Source organism: Eublepharis macularius, chromosome 12, assembly GCF_028583425.1.
Source record: "Eublepharis macularius isolate TG4126 chromosome 12, MPM_Emac_v1.0, whole genome shotgun sequence".
Classification (NCBI taxonomy): domain Eukaryota; kingdom Metazoa; phylum Chordata; class Lepidosauria; order Squamata; family Eublepharidae; genus Eublepharis; species Eublepharis macularius.
Genome location: NC_072801.1, coordinates 79155830 through 79178125, shown reverse-complemented (window position 1 = coordinate 79178125; position 22296 = coordinate 79155830). Strand labels below are relative to the sequence as shown.

Here is a 22296-nt window from a genome sequence, read left to right as displayed (position 1 = left end):
GTGTAGAGGCCACCAAACATTGTGGGATCAGAGGTGGAGGGTCTGTCTTTCTGCCGTACCAAGAGCTTCTATATCTTTCTATCAACCTCTTTTTTCCCCTCTGCCCCCACCCCCACCCCGCCAGGATTTTCTAGCATGGAGCTGTCTGAAGTGGTGAGCAATGCCATCTTGTCGGCCTACAATGGGAATCTATTGAATGTCAGCCTGGGCAGCCCACCCTCGGACCCTGCCACTTGTGGGGCCCCACCCATGACCTCCAACGATGCCCTCCTCTTCCATGAGAAGTGTGGGACCCTCATCAAGCTCAGCAATAACAACAAGACGGCAGAACGGCGGCGTCCCTTGGATGAATTCAACAATGGCGTCGTCATGACCAACCGCCCGCTGCGCGACAACGAAATGTTTGAGGTGAGTGAGAATTGCATGAATAATCCCTCATCCCCAAGTTAATGTTTAGCAGGGAACCTTGCAAGATGATTTCACCAAGTCAGAGTTCTTACATTGGGCATGTTGGTTGAAAGTTCCTTTGGGCAGTGAGAGTTTGTATGTCAAAATGCAAAGGTCCACTTTGTCGAGCGTCCTGTTTTTTAGGGTGGTCCTCCAGATGCCCTGGGAAACATAGAAGCAGGATGTGAGGAAAGCAGCCTTCCCCCGCTGACAACCCCCCCCCCCCCGCCCCGGTAGTACACCAGGATGCCCCCCTGGCAACTATGTCTTGTCCTAGCCTTCTTTATTTTATTTAAAGTATGACATTTACATTTTTATGAATAACCGGTTTTCACCACTCATGGGTGGAGCCAAGCAACATGTTTGCTGCATGGATTGTGATGTGTGTGCGCAGGCTCGGAGAGGGCATCAGGTGTGTGATGGCAGGCTGTTATGCACATGCTCAGACATACTCCTTTTGTTGCTTAAACTGGCATTCAAAATGGGTTCCTAGGGATGCATTCTGGCTCCTTCAATGTCTGTGAAGATCATATCTAGCCCTTGAGCCTACCTGTGACATGGGTATCCAGCCCTTCTTCCTCCTATGTAGTTCACCTCATCTCTGTGTTAATCTTGGAACAAACTGGTATGGAAGAAGGAATGACGGGCCCAAGATCATCCCATGATATTTGTGGCTGAGTGGGAATTTGAACGCAGTTCTGGCCTGACCCTCTAGTACTACGCCACACTGGCCTGTGCACTGAGGAATCAGTTTGACCAGGTCCCTGTTTGAATTCCCCTTTTGTCTCTGGAGTACCATTTCTTGCATTGTTGCCTGCTTTTCTGATACTTATATGGAGGACCATGACCGACCGACAGGGCACGCCCTGACTGGAGGCGCCGCTGCCGATAGAACGAGTGATCCGAGGCAAAAGCAGCCCATTGAGTTTGTGTTTTCTCCTGGGAAATGTTGGCCTGTTCCTCTTTACTGGCTCTTGCATCCTTGGCCGAGTTGTTCGAGGGAGGGTGCTCCATCCTCCTTTGCACCAGAAGCGGGGAGGAGAGCCAGGCTACATGTTAAAAAAGAGGGAACCAGTTTCCATGTTGCGCATTTGGGGTGGAAGGGGAGGGGTCTTCAGTTTGAAGCAGCAGGAGGCGGCAGATTCTTGGCCTCTTCTTCCAGATCCGAATCGACAAGTTGGTGGATAAATGGTCAGGATCCATCGAAATTGGCGTCACCACACACAATCCCAACAACCTGGAGTACCCAGCCACCATGACTAACTTGCGCTCAGGTAGTCTGCTTGGGGGGGGGGGGGGAGACAGGGAGACAGGTCAGCCGCTTCGAGAGTGGCACCTGTCCCTGTGGGCCAGGTGATGCAGTGCAGAGAAGGGGAGGGGACCACAGCTGGGTTTTTGCATCTCGCAACAAGCTCCGCTTCTGCGGGCAGCCGGTCGGTCTCCTCAGCCTTGTTCCTCGTCTTTCCTCAAGGAACCATAATGATGAGTGGTTGTGGCATTTTGACCAACGGCAAGGGGACGCGAAGGGAGTATTGTGAGTTCAGCTTGGATGAGCTGCAGGTGAGTCAACCCTTCCTAGTTTGTGTATGTTTCTCCACCCTGGCCACCATCCACCCCAGAGTGGGGTCCTTCTCCCTTTCTTGTTTCCCCAGAATTCTGCTCACGCCTTCTCTCTGCTTCCGCAGGAAGGAGACCATATTGGCTTGACCAGGAAATCCAACAATGCCCTTCATTTTTACATCAATGGTATTGATCAAGGTCAGTACGGTTGAGAAACGTTGATTTTATTTCAGACTGGGATTTGCAGAACTCCAGCAATATGGCCAGGGCCACAGAAGGTGTGGTGGGTGAGCAAGGGGCAGGCGAGCGCAGGAGGCTGTTTTGGGAGTAGGTGGGGAGTGAGCATGGAGGGCTGACCGTGGCCTCCTAAGGCTTGGTTGCAAGCCAGCTGCTTTTGTAACGACATGGCCATTGCAGATGAATGGAGGAGAAAGTTGTGATTCTCATAATGAAAGATCAGCATGGACGTGGGCTAGACGTCATTACAAGCAGCACTTGAATGAGGACAGGAGTCAACAGACTGTGTGTGTCACGGTTTGTGTATGTGTGCTTGTCCGTTTGTGGAGACAAGCAACCACCTGCTTGCTCCCCTTTTCTTTCAGGTGTGGCCACCAATCTGACCCCTTTGGTGGTCTATGGTGTGGTGGACCTTTACGGCATGGCTGTGAAAGTCACTATTGTGCACAATCATAACCACAGTGACCGGTTGCGGCGTAACAATGCCATCATGAGGGCCCTGTCACCAGATGTGGGGCGCCGTGCCATCGATGTAGGGAACGAACCAGAGCCGGAGCGCCTGCTTTTCCACCCAAATTGTGGGCAGAAGGCTGCCATCATCAATGAGGGACGGACTGCTCTACGGCCCCAGTATGTGTTCCTTGCTACCTTTGAGGCCTCCAGCTAAGAGAAATGTCTTGTGTTCTGTGTTGGAGACCTGCAGCCTTTTGCCCCTAAACTTCACACTGCCCACTACCTTTCTGTCGCCCACCCTCTGTCTTCCTGTCCGCCGACAGGAAACATCTCCCATTGGCCTGTGTCCTGTGTGAAGTGATCTGGTGGCAAAACTAAATATAGTTGCCCTTGTAGAAGCTGCTCTGTTGTTCGCACCTTCACTATAATTAGTATGTTTGCGAGCATTCTGTGGCAACACTGCAGTTTTGTCTATGACATGGGAAGGCTTGCAGGGGGGTGATCTTTGGGGGTTTTAGCCTCTTCTGTATGGTACTTTCTCTTGGGGGGAGTCTGTGCCCTTCGTTCCAGCCCTTGCAGTCCATGCCTGTGTGCTTCAGCCGTAAGCAGTCCTGCTTTGGTGGGTCCGTGTGCAAACAGGCCCCCCCCCTTGCAATAATGGAGCTCTCGCGTCTCTCTTACTCGAGCAGTGCCACAGATGATTTCAACCACGGAGTGGTCTTAAGCAACCGGCCGCTGCGCAATGGTGAGGTCTTCCAGGTGCGCATTGACAAGATGGTGGACAAGTGGGCAGGTTCCATCGAGATTGGGGTCACCACCCACAACCCCACTTACCTGCAGCTGCCTTCCACCATGACCAACTTGCGGTCAGGTGAGGCCTCTCCGGTATCTCTTGGCGGTGGTGGGAACGGTGCCTTTTTAAAATGCTGTTGCCTTGACCCAATGGGACTCTACTTACATAGTTATTTGCTTAACACTCTCCCGATCGAGATTCAGAAGGCGGTGGAGACGGGTGGGATGAGAGAAAGGGAGCAGAAGGTGTTGGGAGGTCTTTGTTGCTCCCACTGTTATCCCACTCCTGCCGCTGCAACTTTGGGGCCGTAAGACACTCTGGAAGGGCTTTAGGAACCTGCAAATTCTCAGTATCGTCTCAACGGACAGAAGGGCGGAAAAACTGTCAGTTTGGGAAAACAAATAAAATTGTGACACTGCGGCATCCTGTGCTTACTCTACACAATCTTGTGTGAAATTGGCAGACCTCTTGCCTGTACTGCGTGTCTTTGCAGGTTGTGAATGTGTGTGCAGAAGAGACAGAGAGACCTCTTTTCTTTGATCCGTTTAGAAGCCTCCCCCCCATCACTGTCATCTCTAGGACTCTTTGTCCTCCCTCCTCCCTTGTCTACTTCAAGACCTCTGCTTGTCTCTGCCCATCCCTGTGGCCATGCCTTCCCCTCTCCTTGCACCAGCTGTACTGGTGTCTGTATGTGGAACAGGCAGACCCCTGGTCTTGTGTGCCTGATTCTTGCCCTGCTTTTTGGCTGATCTTCTGCAGGCACCTGGATGATGACTGGGAATGGAGTGATGCACAATGGAACGACCATCTTGGATGAATACGGCCACAACCTGGATCGCCTGAAGGCGAGTGCAAGAGGCAGCAGCCAGGAATTCATAGAAATGATTAGGAGCTTGTTGGCTGGGCTTGGGGTGTCACATGGAGATGTAAAAGGCAGAGGAATGGACTGCTGAGCTAAGGCGGGAATTGCGGGAGCAGGTCTCGAGTACAGTCTCGCCCTCAGCCCGGGCACGGAATGCATATGCCTCTCTCCACCTCTCCTCATGGAGGCCTCTTCCCTTCCTCAGGCAGGTGACACAGTGGGTGTCGTGCGCAAAGAGGATGGGACCCTGCACTTCTTTGTCAATGGGGTGGCCCAGGGCCCTGCGGCATGGAACGTCCCACCAAACATCTATGCTGTTGTGGACCTGTATGGGCAGGCAGCCCAGGCGACCATAGCTGATGATGCAGGTGACGAGGGGGCTGGCCAGATTGGCATGTTTGCCAGGGTTGGGCCCTTATGTCGGATGCTGAGCGGGCACCGCAAGTCTGACTGTGCTTCTCATTGCACTATACTGTCCTTCCTGGTTTTATGCGTCACCTCAACTCTAGCTTTTTACAAAAAACTCCAGTTCTGGCATCAAAAGCAGTGGTTGCTGTGCTTCTGTATTTACCCTGCGTGAGTGGAAAATTCAGTGGTGAAGGCTGCAGAGCTTGGGGCACTGAGAAACTTGGCTGTAATTGTTGTTTTGGGTTTTTTAAAACCAGGTTTCTCTTGCTTAGGGCTCTGTTGAGAGTGCCTGATGAAACTTTAGGAAAGTAAGAGAAGCAGGGGTGAACAAGACTTGGGGGAGGGGTGGGCTTCAGCACTTGGTCATTTCCGCTGTTCTGTGTGATCAGCTGGAATGTTAGGTTGGGCCCCGCAGACCCCTTCTGTTAGCGGCTGTGCTCTCCCTTAGGGAGAGCTCTTGGAAGGATCTTCACAGGGCGGGTGGGTGGGCAGGACGAGGTTTTGGAACTGTGTTGCACTTCTGTGACACGCCCTGCTTCCTCCTCAGACCTTCTTCCTCTTCCTGATGACCTGTCAGAAGGGAACAACCAGCTGTCTCCCAGCAGTCCGTCCTCCGTAGCTTCGGGCAGCGATCTGCGCTTCCACCATCTCCATGGCAACAATGCAGTCATCACTAATGGGGGGCGCACGGCGCTGCGCCAGAACTGCCGTAGTGAATTCAATGATGCCATTGTCATCTCCAACCGGTCAGTGAGTGGCCACAGGCCAAGCCGTGCCCCCAGCTCCCCCTCCCCTCTGCTTCTCTCCATGTTGCTAATCCTAAAAGTTGACCTCCTCTCTACAAAGCAGTAGGGCAGCCAGACAGTTTGGTACATGGGAAACAGTCTGTGTTAAGATTGCAAGGGGTCTGTCTGAAAGCTAGTAAAGAGGTAAAACTTTTTATTCAGGACAACAAAATTGTCGCAAGCTTGTGAGCAGGCTTTTGAGAGTGCCAGAACTCTTTATCAGGCAGACTGCTCCGTACAGAAGTGGTGGGGTGGGCAGACGCTAAGAGCTGTAAGCAGGCTCAGTTAAATCAGATGACGTTGAGTACAGAGCAGAATTCCAGATGCACCTAGAGAGGCAAAAACTGGCAGTTCTCCCTTTCAAAAGATGGAGGCCTGTTAATCGGATCCTTCCCTGGCGCTGATTGGAACATTATCAGCACCAATTAATCAAGCTCTTTATCAGGCTGAAAGCAGACAGAACGTGTTTGGTTGAGCTTTGTTCATATATCTCCAACCACTAGAGTCTAGAGGAGTCAAACAATAGCATTTGCAAGTGGTTGGAGGGCATGGAAGGCCTCCTCCCCACGGTTATCGGGAGAGGTGCAAGCCTCACGGGGCTGACGCAGTCACTTTGGTTTTTGGGTCTGATCACTGTGAAAAGTTCACCATTAGAGCACTAAGGATTGAAACCTGTGTGTGTGTTCAGAAAGAGCGTGCCTGTGAGGGCCAGGTTCTGGGGACCCCCCGAGATGGCCGCCTTGGCCCTCCTGAGATTCTGATTTTTCTGAAGGCCTCTGGCTGGCCACTGGGGACCAGAGGTCTCTCGATCAATCCAGCAAAGCCATTCATGTGGTTTGATACCCCCCTTTTCCCTGCAGGCCGCTCCGAGATGGGGAATTGTTTGAAATAGTCATTCAGAAAATGGTAGATCGCTGGTCGGGCTCCATTGAAGCCGGTGAGTTTGAGTCAGACACCAAAGGGAATGGCGGGGTTGTTTGTTGAGAATACTTTTCTTTGATCGTTAGTTTAACTGAAGTGCTTTTCACCTGCATTTTCTGTATAGAACTCTTGAGGTGGCTTCAGTTCCAAAATATAAAATCTTGATTTTTTTTTTTAAAAATGGGTGGAACCGTGGATCTGTTTTTCTAAGAGCAGATCTTTTCTGCAGCACAAAGACCTGTTAGCAGAACTGTTGCTTCTAGATCTTGATGTGTTGGACCCTAGGAAACATTGGCACAGCAATATGGATCTCTCTCCCCTTTTCAGCAGCCCCCTCACACCTCCAGAATGCTGATGCTGGGAGTTTTGGACTCGCACAGATAAAAAGCCATGTTGGACAGAGGAGGGTTGTGCCCCTGGACACCAGGAATGGGTTTTTTTTCCCCCTGGTGCCTTATGGCTGTTTGTGCTCACAGGTCCCATGACTTCCTACCTTGGGAAGGTACTGGGTGGGGAGCTGCTGGAGGGGGGGGGCGGGATGCAGGAAAGATCCATATCAATCAGATGGATACTTTGTGAGATCTAGTCACTCTCCAAAGGATTCTAGAGCTAGGCCATAAATGATGTGTGAAGGTAGTACCAGCACCTGGAATTTTTCCCCTGGAAACAAGCTGGTAGCCTACTAAACTTGTGAAAAATGGGCGTGATATATTGCCTGTAACCCACTGTGTTAGTCACCTGCATTTTGTCCCATCTGAAAGTTACAAATTGCTTTTAAGGGTAACCCCCACCTTAAAGCACATTACAGTAGTTTACATGGGAACAGACCCACGGAAGAGGCGTTACTCACCCCAAGAAGGGGCGTAGTTGTGTTGTCAAAACAAGTTGATGCGAGTTCTGTGCCGGTCCCTGAAGAGGGGCCCCAAACTCTGAAGCCCTCCCAGAAGCGAGGGCGTGTTTCTGTGGAATGGTACTCTGTTTCTCCGTTCTCCTCTCCTCTCCCTCCCCTTAGGCGTCACTGCCATCCGTCCAGAGGACCTGGAGTTCCCCAACACAATGACAGACATCGACTATGACACGTGGATGCTGAGGTGAGTGCATGGGGGGGGGGTGAGTGCATAAGCAAGCAGAGCTCATTTGCTGAGGAACGGAGAAAAACTTGCCTTACAAATTCAGAGAACAGTTTAAGGTACAGCCCCTCCTGGGACTCCACCACTTTAGCTCACCTTGTCCCCTCCACATAAGTGCTTATTTTGTTTTAAAATGTTTTAACCTTGCCCTTGCAATCAAGCTTCTTTGCCTCAGAAGGCAAGGCTGCGTGGTCTTCCTGCTTGGGCTGGTTCATCTAGCCATAAAGAGTGCCCTGCCTGTAGAAAACTGGCATATCACAAACACAGCTAAAGCGGTTGTAGGGTGGCTTGAAAAGTTCTTGAGCCTCATAGGAATCTCTTTCCTGCATTGAAAGGGATTTGCGGGGGTGGGCCATGCTTGGGACGAAGGCACTTGTGAGTAGCTGTAGCCAGCTGGGCGGTGGAGCCTCCCTCCGAGGTGGCGTTGAGGGTTCAAAACGTAATTGAGGAGCCTCTGTGCCTTGCCACTGTCGGCTCGCAGCAGTGTAATGGGGGGAGGCAGCTGCAGGATGCAAAGTGGCCCCTCTGTGCTCAGAGGAGCCCCTGCTTGGGGAGGTGATGAGTCTTGGGTCCCCTTCTCCCCTCCCAGTGGTACGGCCATCATGCAAGACGGCAACACCATGCGCAACAATTACGGCTGCGACTTGGATTCGCTGACCACGGGATCACGCATTGGCATGATGCGCACGGCCAAGGGTGACTTGCACTACTTCATCAATGGTGTTGACCAGGGAGTGGCTTGCTCGGGACTGCCTCCGGCAAAGGGTGAGAGTGATCGCCTGTGTGTGTGCGTGCTTTGATTGGTGGAGCCTGTGAATCAGGACACCGCTTCTGTGTATTGTGCAGCACCCAGCACATCAGCAGCAAAGAAAGGCCTAAAAATTCTCCTGTGAGTCGAGAGGTTAAGACAGATGTGCAACGGGTGACTGAACCAACCATGAGGAGGGGCTGTGTTCCCTAAGGACTTTTTTTTTTCGCGTGCAGGGGGAGCAAGTCTCCCTTTGGTCCTGCGAAAGACAGGCATATTAAGTATTTTAAATTTAGGGAGAGAGACAGTTGAGATTTATGGCCTACTAATATATGTACACAGGATGAGAATGTATTTTCTAAAATATCAGTGGCTAGAAGAAACAGAAAGGGATTTCTTTTCCAAAGTTTGGAGGTCAGCTTTTCCACTTGATAGCAGGTTGGAGACAGGCCCTCAGCCAGAAGTGTTATTTCGCCCAGTACCTAAGGAAGCCAGAGAGCTGTTTTGGGGTGTGGCAGCAGCCACCGTATTCGAGATGGGGTGCTCTGAGGGTGAGGTTCTGTGATGAGTTGGGTTGGTCACTTCTGAAGGGGTAAAAGGCTGTCAGGTGGCCGGCTGGCCAGTGGCATCCCGTGAGTGATTTCTGGGGAGATGCTTTCTGCCAGGGGCCTGTGTGTGAGGCCTGAAGGGCTTTTGAGTGGGTGACTGTGTGGATTCTAAGGGAAGGGGGGGAGACTTCAGGGAGCCCCCTCCCCAAGAGCTTGGCTGCCGATCTCCTGCATCCTCTGCTTCCTGTGCTAACGTAGACTGTCCCCCTTTCCCTCCGTTGTATGATGCAGAGGTCTACGCTGTGGTCGATCTGTACGGCCAGTGTGTCCAGGTGTCCATCACCAGCTCCACGGGACCAATGGACAACAGCCTGTCCACCAGCAACATCACTGAAAAATCCTTCCCCATCCATTCACCAGGTGGGAAATCTTGCCAGGGAGTCCGTATATTCACATTGCACCTCTCCCCTGCAGCTGTGTCCCCTGCTTCCCTAGGAGAAGCGACGGGTCGGGCTTTCCCTGCTTCCAGGTGTTGAGTTGGCTGCTGACCTGCAAAGTATTTGTTCTGTTGTAGTGCCCGGAGTGGCCCACCGTTTCCACAGCAGTTGTGGCAAGAACGTGGCCTTCCAGGATGATGGGTGTCGGGCCGTGCGTGTGACTGGCTACTGTCATGGTATCGTCTTTAGCATGAAAGAGCTGAAGACGGATGAGATCTTTGAGGTGAGGGCATGTTTGCATGGGAGTGGGGAGTAACATGCTGAGGGGGCCACAAGGGAGAAGTGGTGGGATACCTGCTAAGATAGACAGTATGTGATTGGTTGATCTGTATAAAGGAGATTTGTCCCCCACCTTTCCAGAATCTCTGTGAAGTGGCTTCAGAAAGGGGGAAACTCTTAATAGATGTTTATAGCAGTACGTAAACACAGCACAATTAAAACAATTCTCTAAAATTTGCCTCTGACAATAAACCCATCCTGTGTAAGTTGAAAAACCATCAGTTGGTCAATCGAATTGGCAGCATAAAGACCTTTTTAAAAAATCCATAGAAGTACCAGCAAGTGAGAAAATAAACTTTGAAAGTTCCAGTTAAAAGTTTGGATGAATAGAAACTTCTTAGTCTGGTGCCTAAACAATAGTGATATAGGTGCCCGTGTGTGTATTTTGATGCAGTGGCTTGGTGTAGTGGTTAAGAGCGCAGGGCTCTGATCTGGAGAGCCAAGTTTGATTCCCCCTCCTCCACTTGAAGCCAGCTGGGGGACCTTGGGTCAGTCACAGCTTTCTCAGAGCTCTCTCAGCTCCACCCACCTCACAAGGGGATTGTTGTGAGGATAATAGTAACACACTTTGTAAACTGCTCTGAGTGGGCATTGTTGTCCTGAAGGGCAGTATATAAATCGAATGTTGTTATTATTATTATGAAAAATTACACTTAAAATACATATATAAATACAGTAAGACATTGTGACCTATAAACACGCACAGCCAGGAGGCTGGTCAGTAAGCGGTTACTGGGGGTGTGCCAGATGAAACGGAAAAGTATTCACCTGCCGGCAGAAGACAGGTTGCCCCCACTGAAAAGGGCCCTCCCGTGATTATATTAACTCTTGCCCACAAGCGGTCACCCCTCCCCTCGCTCCCTCTAGGTGAAAATTGATGAACTGGATGAGAAGTGGTCCGGCTCGGTTCACGTGGGGTTAACCACCTTCCTGCCTTTGGATGCACCTTACGCTGTCACGGGGCTGCCCTCCTCTGTCCTCGAGCTCCGTTCCAAGGTGACGTGGCTGGTGACGGGTACGGAGGTGCGGCGCAACGGCATCCTGCAAAAGCAAAACTACGGGTGTTCGCTGGAGCGCCTCGGGGTGAGTGTGCTGGTGGCGAAGGCCAGGTGTTTGGTGGAAGAGATGCAATGTTGTTGGTTTTCAAGGGGCCCACGGAGGAGAGGCTGTGAATCCCTCGCACTCCCATCCTCGGTGGGCTTGTCGTAGAGCGTAAGCTGATGGTGCCTTTTGAGATGCCGCTCCTCTTTGAGCGAGAGCATTCCACGTGGGAAGGTTTAGCCACAGCTCCACCTCCTGTGCGAGGAAGGAGCAGAGCAGCAGCCTCCTTGCTGCGATGCCCTGGGGTGCTGTGGTGTGGCCTGAAAGGCATCCAGAGCTTGGAGGAGAATGTGAAAGAACCATTCAAGTGGCCGTCTGAAGGCTGCTTGCCAGGCCGCTGCCCCCTCTGGGTCCCCCTGGTACAGGCCATCCTCTGTTGGGATCAACCCAGACCCAGCCGCAGGGGCTGCAGTGACCCGGGCTCTTCCGGCAGGTGGGGAGCCGCGTAGGTGTGAAGCACTGTACCGACGACAGCATGCACATCCTGATCGATGGGGAGGACATGGGCCCTGCCGCGACCGGGGTGGCTAAGGTGAGGGCTCGATCCTTTCCCCGCCAGTGAAAGATCCAGGATGGGGGGCGGGGGGGGAGGGTCTTTCTCTTGACTTGCCGAGACTTGAGGCACGTAGTGTAACTTCCTGTGTTGTGGATTCTGTCGGGTTTAGTACCTTCCCCGCTTCTTCCTGGGAGCCCTGGGTGGAGGCTGCGGTGCTGAGGGAGCGGATGCAGTCGGTGTTCCCAGCTGATACGGAGCCTAAGCATAGGCGTTGCTGCTCTGGTGTTTGGGCACAGCGGGCAGCAGCGGGAAGGCCAGAGGGTGAAGGTGCATGGAGGAGCAGGAGAGCTTCCCACCTCTCTCTCTGCCTGCAGAATGTCTATGTGGTGCTAGATCTCTATGGCCGGGTCACGTCCGTCTCCATTGTCAGCTCCAGCATGCTGGAAGAGGCAGATGGTACCAAACCCCCCTCGGTCACTTCGGAGCCCTTTAGCGAGGAGGAGGAGGAGGAGGAAGCCATGCCTGTAAGTGCTGCACATAAATAGCTTTTGCACAGAGGGAGGAGGCAGCGGTGGTGTTCTGTGTCACGAGTCCTGTCCCCCTCCCCGTTATGGGGTGCCGGTGGGAGGAGCTGGCAGTCTCTTGCTGTGGCCCGAAGACTCGCTTGGGTGTGTGCTGCTGCTGCTGCTGCACAGAGCAACTGATCCTTCATGTCTTAGAGTCATAGGGTTGGAAGGGACCTCCAGGGTCATCCAGTCCAACCCCCGGCACCATGCAGGAAATTCACAACTGTGTCCCCTCCCCACACCCCCAGCGACCCCTGCTCCATGCCTAGAAGATGGCAAAAAACCTCCAGGATTTCTGGTCTAACTAGCCTGGAGAAAATTGGTTTCTGATCTCAGAGTGGCAATCAGCATTTCCCTGAATGCCCTGAGAACCCTGAAGCCTGCCTTGGGACTCACCGTCTGAGAGCCAGTGCTTGGAGTCTCTTCCCTTCAGTCGTAATCTGTGGCAAGAAGGGGTCGGCTGGCCGCTCGAGCCATGGTCAGGGCTGGGCGCATTCCGCCGTTGCTCACACTACTGCAGAGCATCTCTTTTCACTTCAGAAAGAGAAGCAAGGCGCTGGCAGATGTCCAGCTGGCAGCAGCAGCCGGTGGGGTGGGGGGGGGGCTCTGTAGCCTCAGCTCTACATGGGTTGTGGGCTGCCCTCTTGGGTCCTTGCAGGATGGGAGGGTGGGATAGAAACATTTCAGCAAATAAAGATGTAAAAGCTTCACTTAAAGCTGAGAAGGTACGTTGGGAAAGTCTGGAGAAACAATGGAGCGAGAGGGAAATGGAGCCAGGCCAGAAAGGTGGGAGGGATGAAGAAGGGCCGGCATTCTTCTCCTGAAAGCTCCAGCCATCGTCACTGTCCTCAGGGCTTTTTTTCAGCTGGAACGTGGTGGGACGGAGTTCCGGCACCTCTTGAAAATGGTCACATGGCCGGTGGCCCCGCCCCCAGATCTCCAGACAGAGGGGAGTGTAGATTGCCCTCCATGCCCCTTGGCACCATGCTCCTCCGTTTGGAGATCAGGGGGCAGGGCCACTGGCCATGTGACCATTTTCGCCAAGGGCGATTTAAACTTTAAAAAACTCCCCCCCCCCTTGTTCCAGCTGATCCAAAGTGATGCCATCATGCGGTCCTGGGTTCCACCACCTCTTTTCCCAGAAAAAAGCCCTGACTGTCCTCCCTTCTCCTCTTTGGCAGTGCGAGGTTCCTGCAGCAACGTCCTCCATGCAGTTCCTTGAGAACCACGGCAAGAATATCCTCCTCTCCAACGGCAGCCTGACGGCCACCCGTGTCTCCAGCTACAACCAGGGCATCGTGGTGGTGGCTCAGCCCCTCCCTCCTCAGCAGCTCTTCCAGGTGGGGCTGGCGGGGGGGGGGGCATCCCTTTTGGGGCAAGCGCCTGTCGACGCCATTCTCCGCTTTTCCTGTCTCGAAGGGGGACGTCTTGCTGCTTCCCTCTTCCAAGAGGAGGAGGAGGATGAAACCGTTGGCAGGGATTGGCTGGTTGCTTTCCTGCTGTCAGATGAGGGTAGGGCAGGGCTTTTTTTCAGCTGGAACGTGGTGGAACCTCTTGAAAATGGTCACATGGCCAGTGGCCCCGCCCCCTGATCTCCAGACAGAAGGGAGTTTAGATTGCCCTCTGCGCCAGTGGCGCGGAGGGCAATCTAAACTCCCCTCTGTCTGGAGATCAGGGGGCGGGGCCACTGGCCATGTGACCATTTTCGCCGAGGGCAATTTAAACTTTAAAAAACTCCCCCCTCGTTCCAGCTGACCCAAAGTGACGTCATTGTGCGGTCCTGAGTTCCACCACTGAGTTCCACCACCTCTTTCCCCAGAAAAAAAGCCCTGGGGTAGGGACATGTGAGTCTCACTGCTTCCAGTTCCAGGGGGAAAGGCCAGCATTCATCTTTCTAATTCCGTTTGTGGGGGGTGGGGGTAAAATGGTGTTACCTGCCTAACTGGCGCTCTTTCCAAAAGAGGAATTGGAGATTTTATTGGTCGATTTTATTCTGTCCTCTTTGTCTGGTGGGAGGTGTTTCCTCTGCTTCTTTGTAGGAGGGAAAGCCCACCATGAGCAGGGTGGGGGTCCCTCTCTCATTTTATTGTGGTTTTGCATGGGATGTCCTGTGGTCTCCCACCCAGGTTGATAATCAGGCCTGTATAGTCACCATCTCAGGTGACCCCTTGATGTTGCCTCTGCAAACGGGAAATTTTCCATGTGAGATCCATGTGCCACCTGTCTAAAAGGGAAGTGATGTCACGACCGTGTTTGCAGAGTAAAACGGTCAGACACGATTTCACGTGCAACAGTTAGTGCCTTCTTAAGGGGGCCTTCGAACCCCTGCCAGGGAGGGAGGTATGAGTGGGGTGGCATACGCAGTTTCTTTCCTACAGCACAAGAATTCACTGCTTGTGCCCTGTCTGGTTGTATGCTAGTTTCAGATCGATTCCCTGAATCCACAGTGGACATCCTCACTCTCTCTGGGGGTCATCGGCAGCTCTCCCGAGCGGCTCAATTTCCCTGCCACCGCCTGCTCCCTAAAACGCTCCACGTGGTTGCTGCAACGTGATTCCATCTTCCACAACTCCCTGAAGGTGAAGTGAGCGATGGCAGGCTGGGCTTGTGCTCAGGAGCTCTGGCTGCCTGTCCCGCTTGCACATTTTCTTCTCTCTTTTTGCTTCATGATTTGTCTGCCCTTCTCAAGTTGCCCATCTCCATCATAGAGAAGCAGGAAACTTGTGAAAAGTCTAGTATATTTTTACCCTGTCCTTCTTGCAGTGAGCTTTGTAGCGGTATCCTCTCTTCTCCCATCTTATCCTCACAGCAGCCCTGTCAGGTAGGTTAGGCTGCTACCTGAAATCCAGTAACTGGAAACACTGGGGACTGAACCCATGGCCTTCTGCATACTGAGCAGATGCCCTGTCAGCTGGGCCAGGGCACCACCCTGGGGCTCCTGTTTCCTCTGGAGGTGAACTTGGAGGTGGCTCAAGGTTATCACATGTGCTCCTCCTCTTTGGAGAGGAGGCCTAGCTGCTGCTGTGTCCTCCTGGTGTTAACTCTCCGTCAGTTTCGAACCGTCATATATGCCCTGGAGAGAACCGCCAAAGCAGCCCTGGCAATCAGAAGGTGGGGCTTTCTAGGGCAGAGTTCTGGGCCCATGCGCACAGCACCTCTTCTGTCGCAGCACTGAGCGAAGCCCTCTTCCCCCTCCCGTGCTGCAGATCTCTGAGAACTATGGTCCCAACTTGGACACTTGCCCCGAAGGGACGGTGCTGGGCCTCCTGGTGGATTCCAGCGGCTGCCTCCACCTCTATGTCAACGGGATAGACCGGGGAGTGGCGGCACAGGACATCCCCAGCCCCTGCTATGTCTTCATTGACCTTTACGGGCAGTGTGAGCAGGTGAGTTTGGCCTGCCCAGATGCAGGCATCAGAAAACAAGGACCCCAGTCCAGAGTCACGCCCGGGGTGGAGGCTGAAGCAGCCCCCAGCAAACATCGAGGCTTTTACTGAGAGATTCCCTAGAGGAGGAGATCGGGCAGATTCTGTCAATTGCCCGTTTGATTCCTGAGCTAAAGACCTTTATCCTCCCACCCCCGAGGATTTGATAGCTAATCACTGTTGTCTTCCCAGGTTACCATTGTCACAAATGATACTCCTGTAGTGGGAGCAGAAAGTGCTGACCCCCACGGCCAGGGAGATATGGAGAAAGCAGACATGGTGGACGGTGAGTGAATGCTCGTGGCGCCTTAACGCTGCAACACGCGCGCGCCCACTGCCCCCTGCTCTCACCTTGACCCCTCTGCAGAATCTGGTTGTCAGTTTGGTAATGGCTGCATCTAAAGCAAAGAAATAGATACATCAGTGGCTGGTGGCTCAGCCGGCCATAATTCTAGGATGCCACATGTGCAGCCGCCTGCTAGCCAAATCCCTGGCATCACAGGATTATGGTCGGTTGAACCACTGAATACTTCAGTTCCAGGATTTTTTTTTAGCTGGAACGCCTTGGAACGGAGTTCCGGCACCTCTTGACAATGGTCACATGGCCGATGCCCCCCCCCCTAATCTCTGGTCAGAGGGGAGTTTAGATCGCTGGGTGCGGAGGGCAATCTAAACTCCCCTCTGCCTGGAGATCAGGGGGCGGGGCCACTGGCCATGTGACCATTTTCACCGAGGGCGATTTAAACTTTAAAAAACTCGCCCCCCCTTGTTCCAGCTGACCCAAAGTGACGTCATCGTGCGGTCCTGAGTTCCACCACCTCTTTCCCCAGAAAAAAGGCCCTGCTTCAGTGTATAGAATATTTCCATTGCCAGCCGTTTCAGTGTCACCATGATCCCTTCTGACCTCCCTGCCAGGAAGTGCCTGACGTCATTTGATCGTCCCGTTCACCTCCTCTGCCCTAGCGGACCTCAGAAATGGCCCTTTGCGGGTGGGCAGGCTGACTTATTTTCATATCCCCCATTCAGAAACAAATGCACGTCTTGCTGTGGACCAGCTTGGGTATCCCGTCCCTTTCCTCTCCCGCTGGTAATTCTCAGCCCTTGCCCCGGACGTCCCCACCCCCACCTGGAAACCTCTCCCCTCCTCTGCTCCAGGTATCAAGGAAAGCGTATGTTGGACACCCCCCGTGGACCTGAACACCATGAAGACTTGTGAATACCACGCCCTTTGTGCTCGCTTCAAGGATCTCCTCCTCCTGCCAGGTGAGCGGCCTGTCCTCGCTGGCCAGCAAACTCTGCGTCAGCCTCAATGTGCCGATCTTTGAACTGAATTGGGGAGGGGCTTCGACTGCAGCATTGGACCTTGAGGGGTGTTGCGGAGGAGGAGAGCAGCCAGTCTGTATGGGTGGGTGTGCCTGCAACTTAGTGAGTGGAAGGGAGTCCAGGTGCTCGGCACTTTGCAAGCCATCTCGTAGATGAGGATGGGAGGGCAGGAGGCCCCGGATTCTGCACTCTGATTGCTACTTACTTTGGAGCCTGTAGTGTCTGTGTGGCGCAGTGGCTTTCGAGAAGCCTTTTTGCTACCCCTGCCTGGGGAATGCTCCTTCTAATACATGACAATCCTCGCAGGAGGCTGCGTTGGCAGAACCTTCTCAGTCACTGCGCCTTCCCTCCGGGACTCTCTCCTCAAGAATTCCTGCCAGCCCAGTCCTGTCCTCACTTTCTGGAAATAAGAATCTTAGATCAGGCGAAGGGTCCTTCTGGGGACAAGCTACGTGACTAGTGGAACAGATCTATAGGGTCCGATCCTGATAATTAAAATGGGAAATCTGAATTTTGCGCTTGCTGCCAAATGCCTGAAATCCAGCCCTGGCTGAGGCCTCCTCCAGCCTGAGCTAAACGGGGTGCCCGTCTTTTCCCCTCTCCCCAGATGATTATTTTGTGGAAGACCCCAAGCACAGCCTCTGCTATTGTGAGTCCTGCCACAAGCTCCGTGGTGATGAGGCGTACTACAAGCGTGGGGAGCCTCCACGGGATTATGCCCTGCCTTTTGGATGGTGCCGCTTCAGCCTCAGGTATGTGTGCGCGTGGGGGAGATGTTGGAATGTCACTTGAAAGACGAAATCATGAAGTTTCGGACCATCTTGTGACCAGAGAGAACGAGACTGAAGTGAAGCGAAGAGCTTTTGGTCCCTGGTGGGGCTTGGACATGCTCAGTAACTTAACTGTACAGGATTTCATAAACACACTCTGCTTTTTTTCTCTCTCTCGATTCTTTTCCCCAACTATGGTAGAGTCAATCCCCGGTTGGAGGTAGCCGGTACCTCTAAGAAGTGGCACATGGCCTATCATGGAACGAGCCTCGGGGCTGTACGCCGCACGTTGGATCAAGGAGAGTTGGTGCCAGGTAGGTGGGGCAGTCCGCTTACCGCTACGATGCTTCGTCTCTGATCCCGACAGGAGGAGTGCCTCTCCTTGGCAGCAGGCCCACGTTTTGTGCCAAGACAACTTGCGTTCCAAGACCAGAATAGTATGCTTTGTAGCAAAACTAGATCAGAGGACCTTTTCTTTGGCTCCTTCAAGCCTCTCCTCATTACCAGTCTCAATGTTACTCTTTTGGGGACCCACACAGGTGCACACACTCTCATACTGTTTTCTCACACTAGTGTTCTACGGTGGCTTACACACACAGATGAAAGCAGTTAGATCATTACAGAGGCTGAGTTAGAAAACCTCCAGAGCCCAGAAATAGCAGATCCTGCATTCCGTAAGCTGAGTGGAACAAACCATTTTTCCTGTATCCAGGAAAACAAATCAAGTGAACACACAGGTCTCTTGTGTGGGAGGGCATGTCACAGCGCTGGGGGCACCACAGAGAAGGCACTGCTGTTAACAGATGACAGCCCAGCATCTGCAGCAGACGGTACCTAGAACAGGGTTTGGCTGGCTGATCTCTTGAACCTGCCCAATTGTGGTTGGTGTCATAAGATTTTTAAGACTTAGGGAGGGGGCTTTAATAGGGTCTGGTAACAAACTGACTCAGTTTCCAGTTTAAAATAGGTCCAGAGGAGTTAGCCGTGTTAGTCTGTAGTTGCAAAATAGTAAAGAGTCCAGTAGCACCGTTAAGACGAACCAACTTTATTGTAGCATAAGCTTTCGAGAACCACAGCTCTCTTCGTCAGATGCATCCCCATCTAGAGTGCACTGCAGTTGTTTTATCTAGAAGTATCAAGTATGAGAGCTGGCTGGTCTCTCTCTTCCCGGAGTGGGGGGCATTGGCAAGCCAGCTAAATGAGTAGGAGGCACCAAGGTGGCACAGTGGTGGGGTCAGGAGTGGGGCCCCATCGAGCACCAGTATTTATTTCCCCAGCAGCCCAGCCTCCACTGTTAACCTGTTTTGTCGGGATTAAGCTTTGGGTTTACTCGTCCAGAGAACCCAGCAGCAACGGCAGCCCATGACAGTTTGGTTGGGTCCCAGAGAGCTGTTTCTCCCCCGTGTCGTGTTGTTTTGCTGAGCTGAACCTCTGACCCTTTGCAGCTGTATGCACCCCTGCAGCTCAAGCGGGAGGAAGACAAGACAACCCGAATTCACACTGGCATGTGATGCCACATCCATCAGCTTGGGCAGTGCTGGGTGTGTGTCCGCCTGTCTTTAAGGGGCAGGTCCCCCCGCAGCCTTGACCAGCTGTGTGGGGGAAGTGTGGCAGGGGCTTGACTCCTTGCACGGCCAGCTGTGTGGGGGAAGTGTGGCAGGGGCTTGACTCCTTGCACGGCCATCTCTCTCTTCCCTGGCTCTGCAGGGAGCACATCCATCTTGAGCTGCCGCCCAGTCAAGGCAGACCCACAGGGTGGCAGTGGCGGAGGCAGCGGGGGCGGCGGCGGAGGGTACCGTGAGGCCGAGGAGAACAGCACACAGAGCCGCGAGGATCTCCTGCGAGTCCTGCTGTCACCCACCCTGCGCTACGCTGGGCTGGAGCCTTTTGCCACCAAAGTGCAGTAGGTGTCTTGGGGCACGTTGGGGCGTTCTTGGACTTCCTTCCAAAACTGGAGGAGGAAGGAGAGCGGGGATAAATTGGGGGGTGGGGGAAGGAGTGTGTGTTTCTCTAGCACTGAGGGCTGAGGGGTGCCGACAGGCCTGGTGAAAAAGGTGTGGAAATGGGCAGTGGAAGCTCTTGGAAGTGTTGGAGCGTTGACTGCACGTTCCCTGAAACAGGCAGTTTATACTGTCAACGGGCAGTCCTCCTCTGCTCAGCATGCGATTATCCTGTAGGACTCTTTACTAGCAGTCTATGACGAGAGAGCTCTTTTTAAAGGAATTAGGCAAATCTGTGTTTTCTCCCCTGGGACGGGGAACCCCAAAGTTTTTGTGCCCTCCAACCACTCCTCTGAGCTTCCTCTTCATAGCTCTGCCCTCTCCTGACTCCCTTTCTCCTTCCCTTCCCTTCTCCAGATTTAAAGACCCAAAGTCACATCGACAGCATGCTGCTCAGGTGGCCTTCCAGGTCTGCGTGCGCCCCGGTTCCTACAAAGTGTGTCCCCAGTCACTGGCTGCCCCGGAGCCCTTGGACCCGCGCTTCAGCAGTGCTGAAATTGAGTGGGTCACCAAGGAGAAAGGGGCGACTGTCTTGAATGGGCTGCTGATCCGTGTGGAGTGAGACTGGCCCACCACCCTGTCCGCAGGGGTGCTATGAGATGCCACGACATGCCAGGAGGGGTGGTTCTTGCCAAACGACGCCCCCCACCTGCCTTCCCACGCACAGACTGGGTGGAGCCTCCAAGTCCCAAAGGTTTTACTGCTACGACCAACGGACACAAGAGACTTGGTGGCGGACCTCTCCGGGAAGGGGGGCAGCACCTCCCAGGGGCTCCCGAAGCCTTTTCACCCTTTTTTTTCTTTTGCACAGAAGCAAGACAAGCTAAAGGTTGGGGGGGGGGGAGGGGAGGGGTGGTGTTGAGTTGAGCCTCAAGTTTAAGAGCATGAAGGTGGGGGATTCTGGGGTGGGCTGAAGGGAGGGAATGGGGTGTCACAAAAAGACTTGACGGAACTTTGACAGAACTCTTTCTGGAACACTTGGGGGGTTTCTACAAGGATGAAATCCCCCCTCCACTCGACTTCCTCTCCCACTTGCCTAGTTGCCTGTATCCACTGGGAGTGAATTTGGATGAAGGTGGGGGAGAGCGGGGAACTGTGGTGCTGCATCGAGGGATTAGACATTTCAAAATGGTTGAACCCTCAACGGATGGAAGGAATTGGGGGGGGGGGCGTTCCAGCCACCCCTCCTAGAAGAGAGCACAAGGGCAGGTTTGGGTGGTTTGGGTGACTTTGCCTTTCTTGTGCGTACGTCCATTTGTTTTTCATTAACCCAGGTGTGTGTGGGGTTCTCAGAGAAGCTTAACTTTCTTGCCTCCACTAGCTTTTGGTACTATTTGTGTATGCCATCGAGAAGGTACTGGACAATCCTGGGCTGTTTGGCGTGTGTGTGATGCAGCCCAATCATGCTGCAGGGGAAACGAAGGGGGTGCATTCATAGAAAGTAACTAGAAGTGCAAGGATTAGACCCCCCCCCCCCATTTCTTCTCAAGCTGCTCTGATAATCAAACGACTTCCTCCACACAGGCCCCAGCCCCGCACGACATGCGCTCCTTTCTTCCTCCACCCATTCAGACCCCCCCCCCCCGATTCCGCAGCTTCTCCTCATTGGACCCTGGACTTTTCTCCAGTTGTACAGTCGACATTTTCTTCTTCCCCAAATGTTTTTTCTCCCTCTCCTCTTTTCCCCCTTATTTATTTATGCCTGTATCAGTTGTCAAAAATGTGAACTTTTTTAAGAGGCAAAAGAAGGGTGCAAGGTTTTAAAATGCCCACCCTTTCCTCCTCTTTGATTTATATATATTTCAAATTGTATTTATGCTGCTTTTTTCACTTTTATTTGTTGAAAAATGACATGCGTTAATCTTTTTTTACGTGTCTGAAGCTTTGTTCCTTTGAAGTTAAAAGGTTGTACAGAGTGTTTGCCCTCGCAAGGGTTTATAAACCAGAGTCCAACAGATGCTGTGTGTAAGGCTGTCTGTCTCCTTCCCACCTTCATCTAGTCTCCTCCTCCTCCTCGTGTGATGAGTTGCTGCTGCTGCCTCGGCCTGCCACAGCAGCCAGAGTGGTCTCCTCTGCTGCAACTGTGTAGATGTGCCACCACGTGAATAGCCCTTTCCATGATGGGGGAGAGGGGGGTGGGTGGGATCCTGTTTGAATTGGAGCAGCAGGTGAATTGGACGGTGGAGGAGACGCTGGAGACTGCTGGTCAAGGAGAGATGCTGAGAGAAGCCCCCCACCTCCCCCCCAGTTTGGGACTGGGGGTTGGGAAGCCCTTTCTGCAGCTATGGGCAGGGAAAGGCAGGTAACTTCCCTTCTGGCTGTAGGGCCAGTAGAAGAGCCAGGAAACCTGAGGGGTTCTGGGTGGTCTTCCCTTAGGAAATAGAAAAGAGCAAGAGTCCAGTAGCTCCTCTAAGACTAACAAAATTTGTGGTAGGGTATGAGCTTTTGTGAGTCACAGCTCACTTCTTCAGACTTGTGAAAGCTCATATCCTGACACAAATTTTGTTCGTCTTCTAGGTGCTACTGGACTCTTGCTCTTTTCTACTGCTACAGACAGAGTCCCACGGCTACCCATCTTGATCTATCTTCCCTTAGGAAGGTTTTTATTGGTGCAGGTGGGAGAGATCAGTAGAAAAGTGGACAGGGGCTGGGACTTGGGTGATCTGACCGGGTACTCCTGTGTGGGGGGTGGGTAGGGTTGACCCCCCCCCCTCTCCAAGTGATGGCGGACGTCCCAGAATTTCAGCTCATTGCTAGCCCCCAGGTGGTGGCCGGAGAGCTCCCAGAATCACAACTGATCACCAGTTCCCCTGGAGAAAATGGCTACGTTGGAGGATGGACTCCATTGCATTACACCCTAGGGAGGTCCTTCCCCTCCCAAACCCCGTCATCTCCAGGTTCCAACCCCCCAAATCTCCAGGAATTTCCCAGCCTGGAGCTGGCAACC

The 22296-nt window shown here is 53.1% G+C and overlaps 1 protein-coding gene across 1 annotated transcript in view; it reads left to right on the top strand.

Moving 5' to 3' along the window:
* NEURL4 (neuralized E3 ubiquitin protein ligase 4) overlaps window positions 1-21306 on the top strand; it is a 36121-nt gene extending 14815 nt beyond the window's left edge. Inside the window, exons 5-30 of the mRNA XM_054994552.1 lie at window positions 125-408; window positions 1610-1721; window positions 1919-2007; window positions 2133-2205; window positions 2610-2874; window positions 3387-3568; window positions 4250-4335; window positions 4558-4720; window positions 5308-5506; window positions 6406-6482; window positions 7479-7557; window positions 8186-8361; window positions 9184-9312; window positions 9467-9612; window positions 10536-10751; window positions 11203-11301; window positions 11640-11789; window positions 13013-13171; window positions 14252-14410; window positions 15038-15217; window positions 15449-15542; window positions 16412-16519; window positions 17187-17331; window positions 17551-17663; window positions 19057-19252; window positions 19707-21306. Coding sequence (XP_054850527.1) covers window positions 125-408; window positions 1610-1721; window positions 1919-2007; window positions 2133-2205; window positions 2610-2874; window positions 3387-3568; window positions 4250-4335; window positions 4558-4720; window positions 5308-5506; window positions 6406-6482; window positions 7479-7557; window positions 8186-8361; window positions 9184-9312; window positions 9467-9612; window positions 10536-10751; window positions 11203-11301; window positions 11640-11789; window positions 13013-13171; window positions 14252-14410; window positions 15038-15217; window positions 15449-15542; window positions 16412-16519; window positions 17187-17331; window positions 17551-17663; window positions 19057-19252; window positions 19707-19911 — 3884 coding nt within the window. The 3' untranslated portion in view covers window positions 19912-21306. The remainder of the gene's footprint in view (window positions 1-124; window positions 409-1609; window positions 1722-1918; window positions 2008-2132; window positions 2206-2609; window positions 2875-3386; window positions 3569-4249; window positions 4336-4557; window positions 4721-5307; window positions 5507-6405; window positions 6483-7478; window positions 7558-8185; window positions 8362-9183; window positions 9313-9466; window positions 9613-10535; window positions 10752-11202; window positions 11302-11639; window positions 11790-13012; window positions 13172-14251; window positions 14411-15037; window positions 15218-15448; window positions 15543-16411; window positions 16520-17186; window positions 17332-17550; window positions 17664-19056; window positions 19253-19706) is intronic.
* The last annotated feature ends 990 nt before the right edge of the window (window positions 21307-22296 follow it).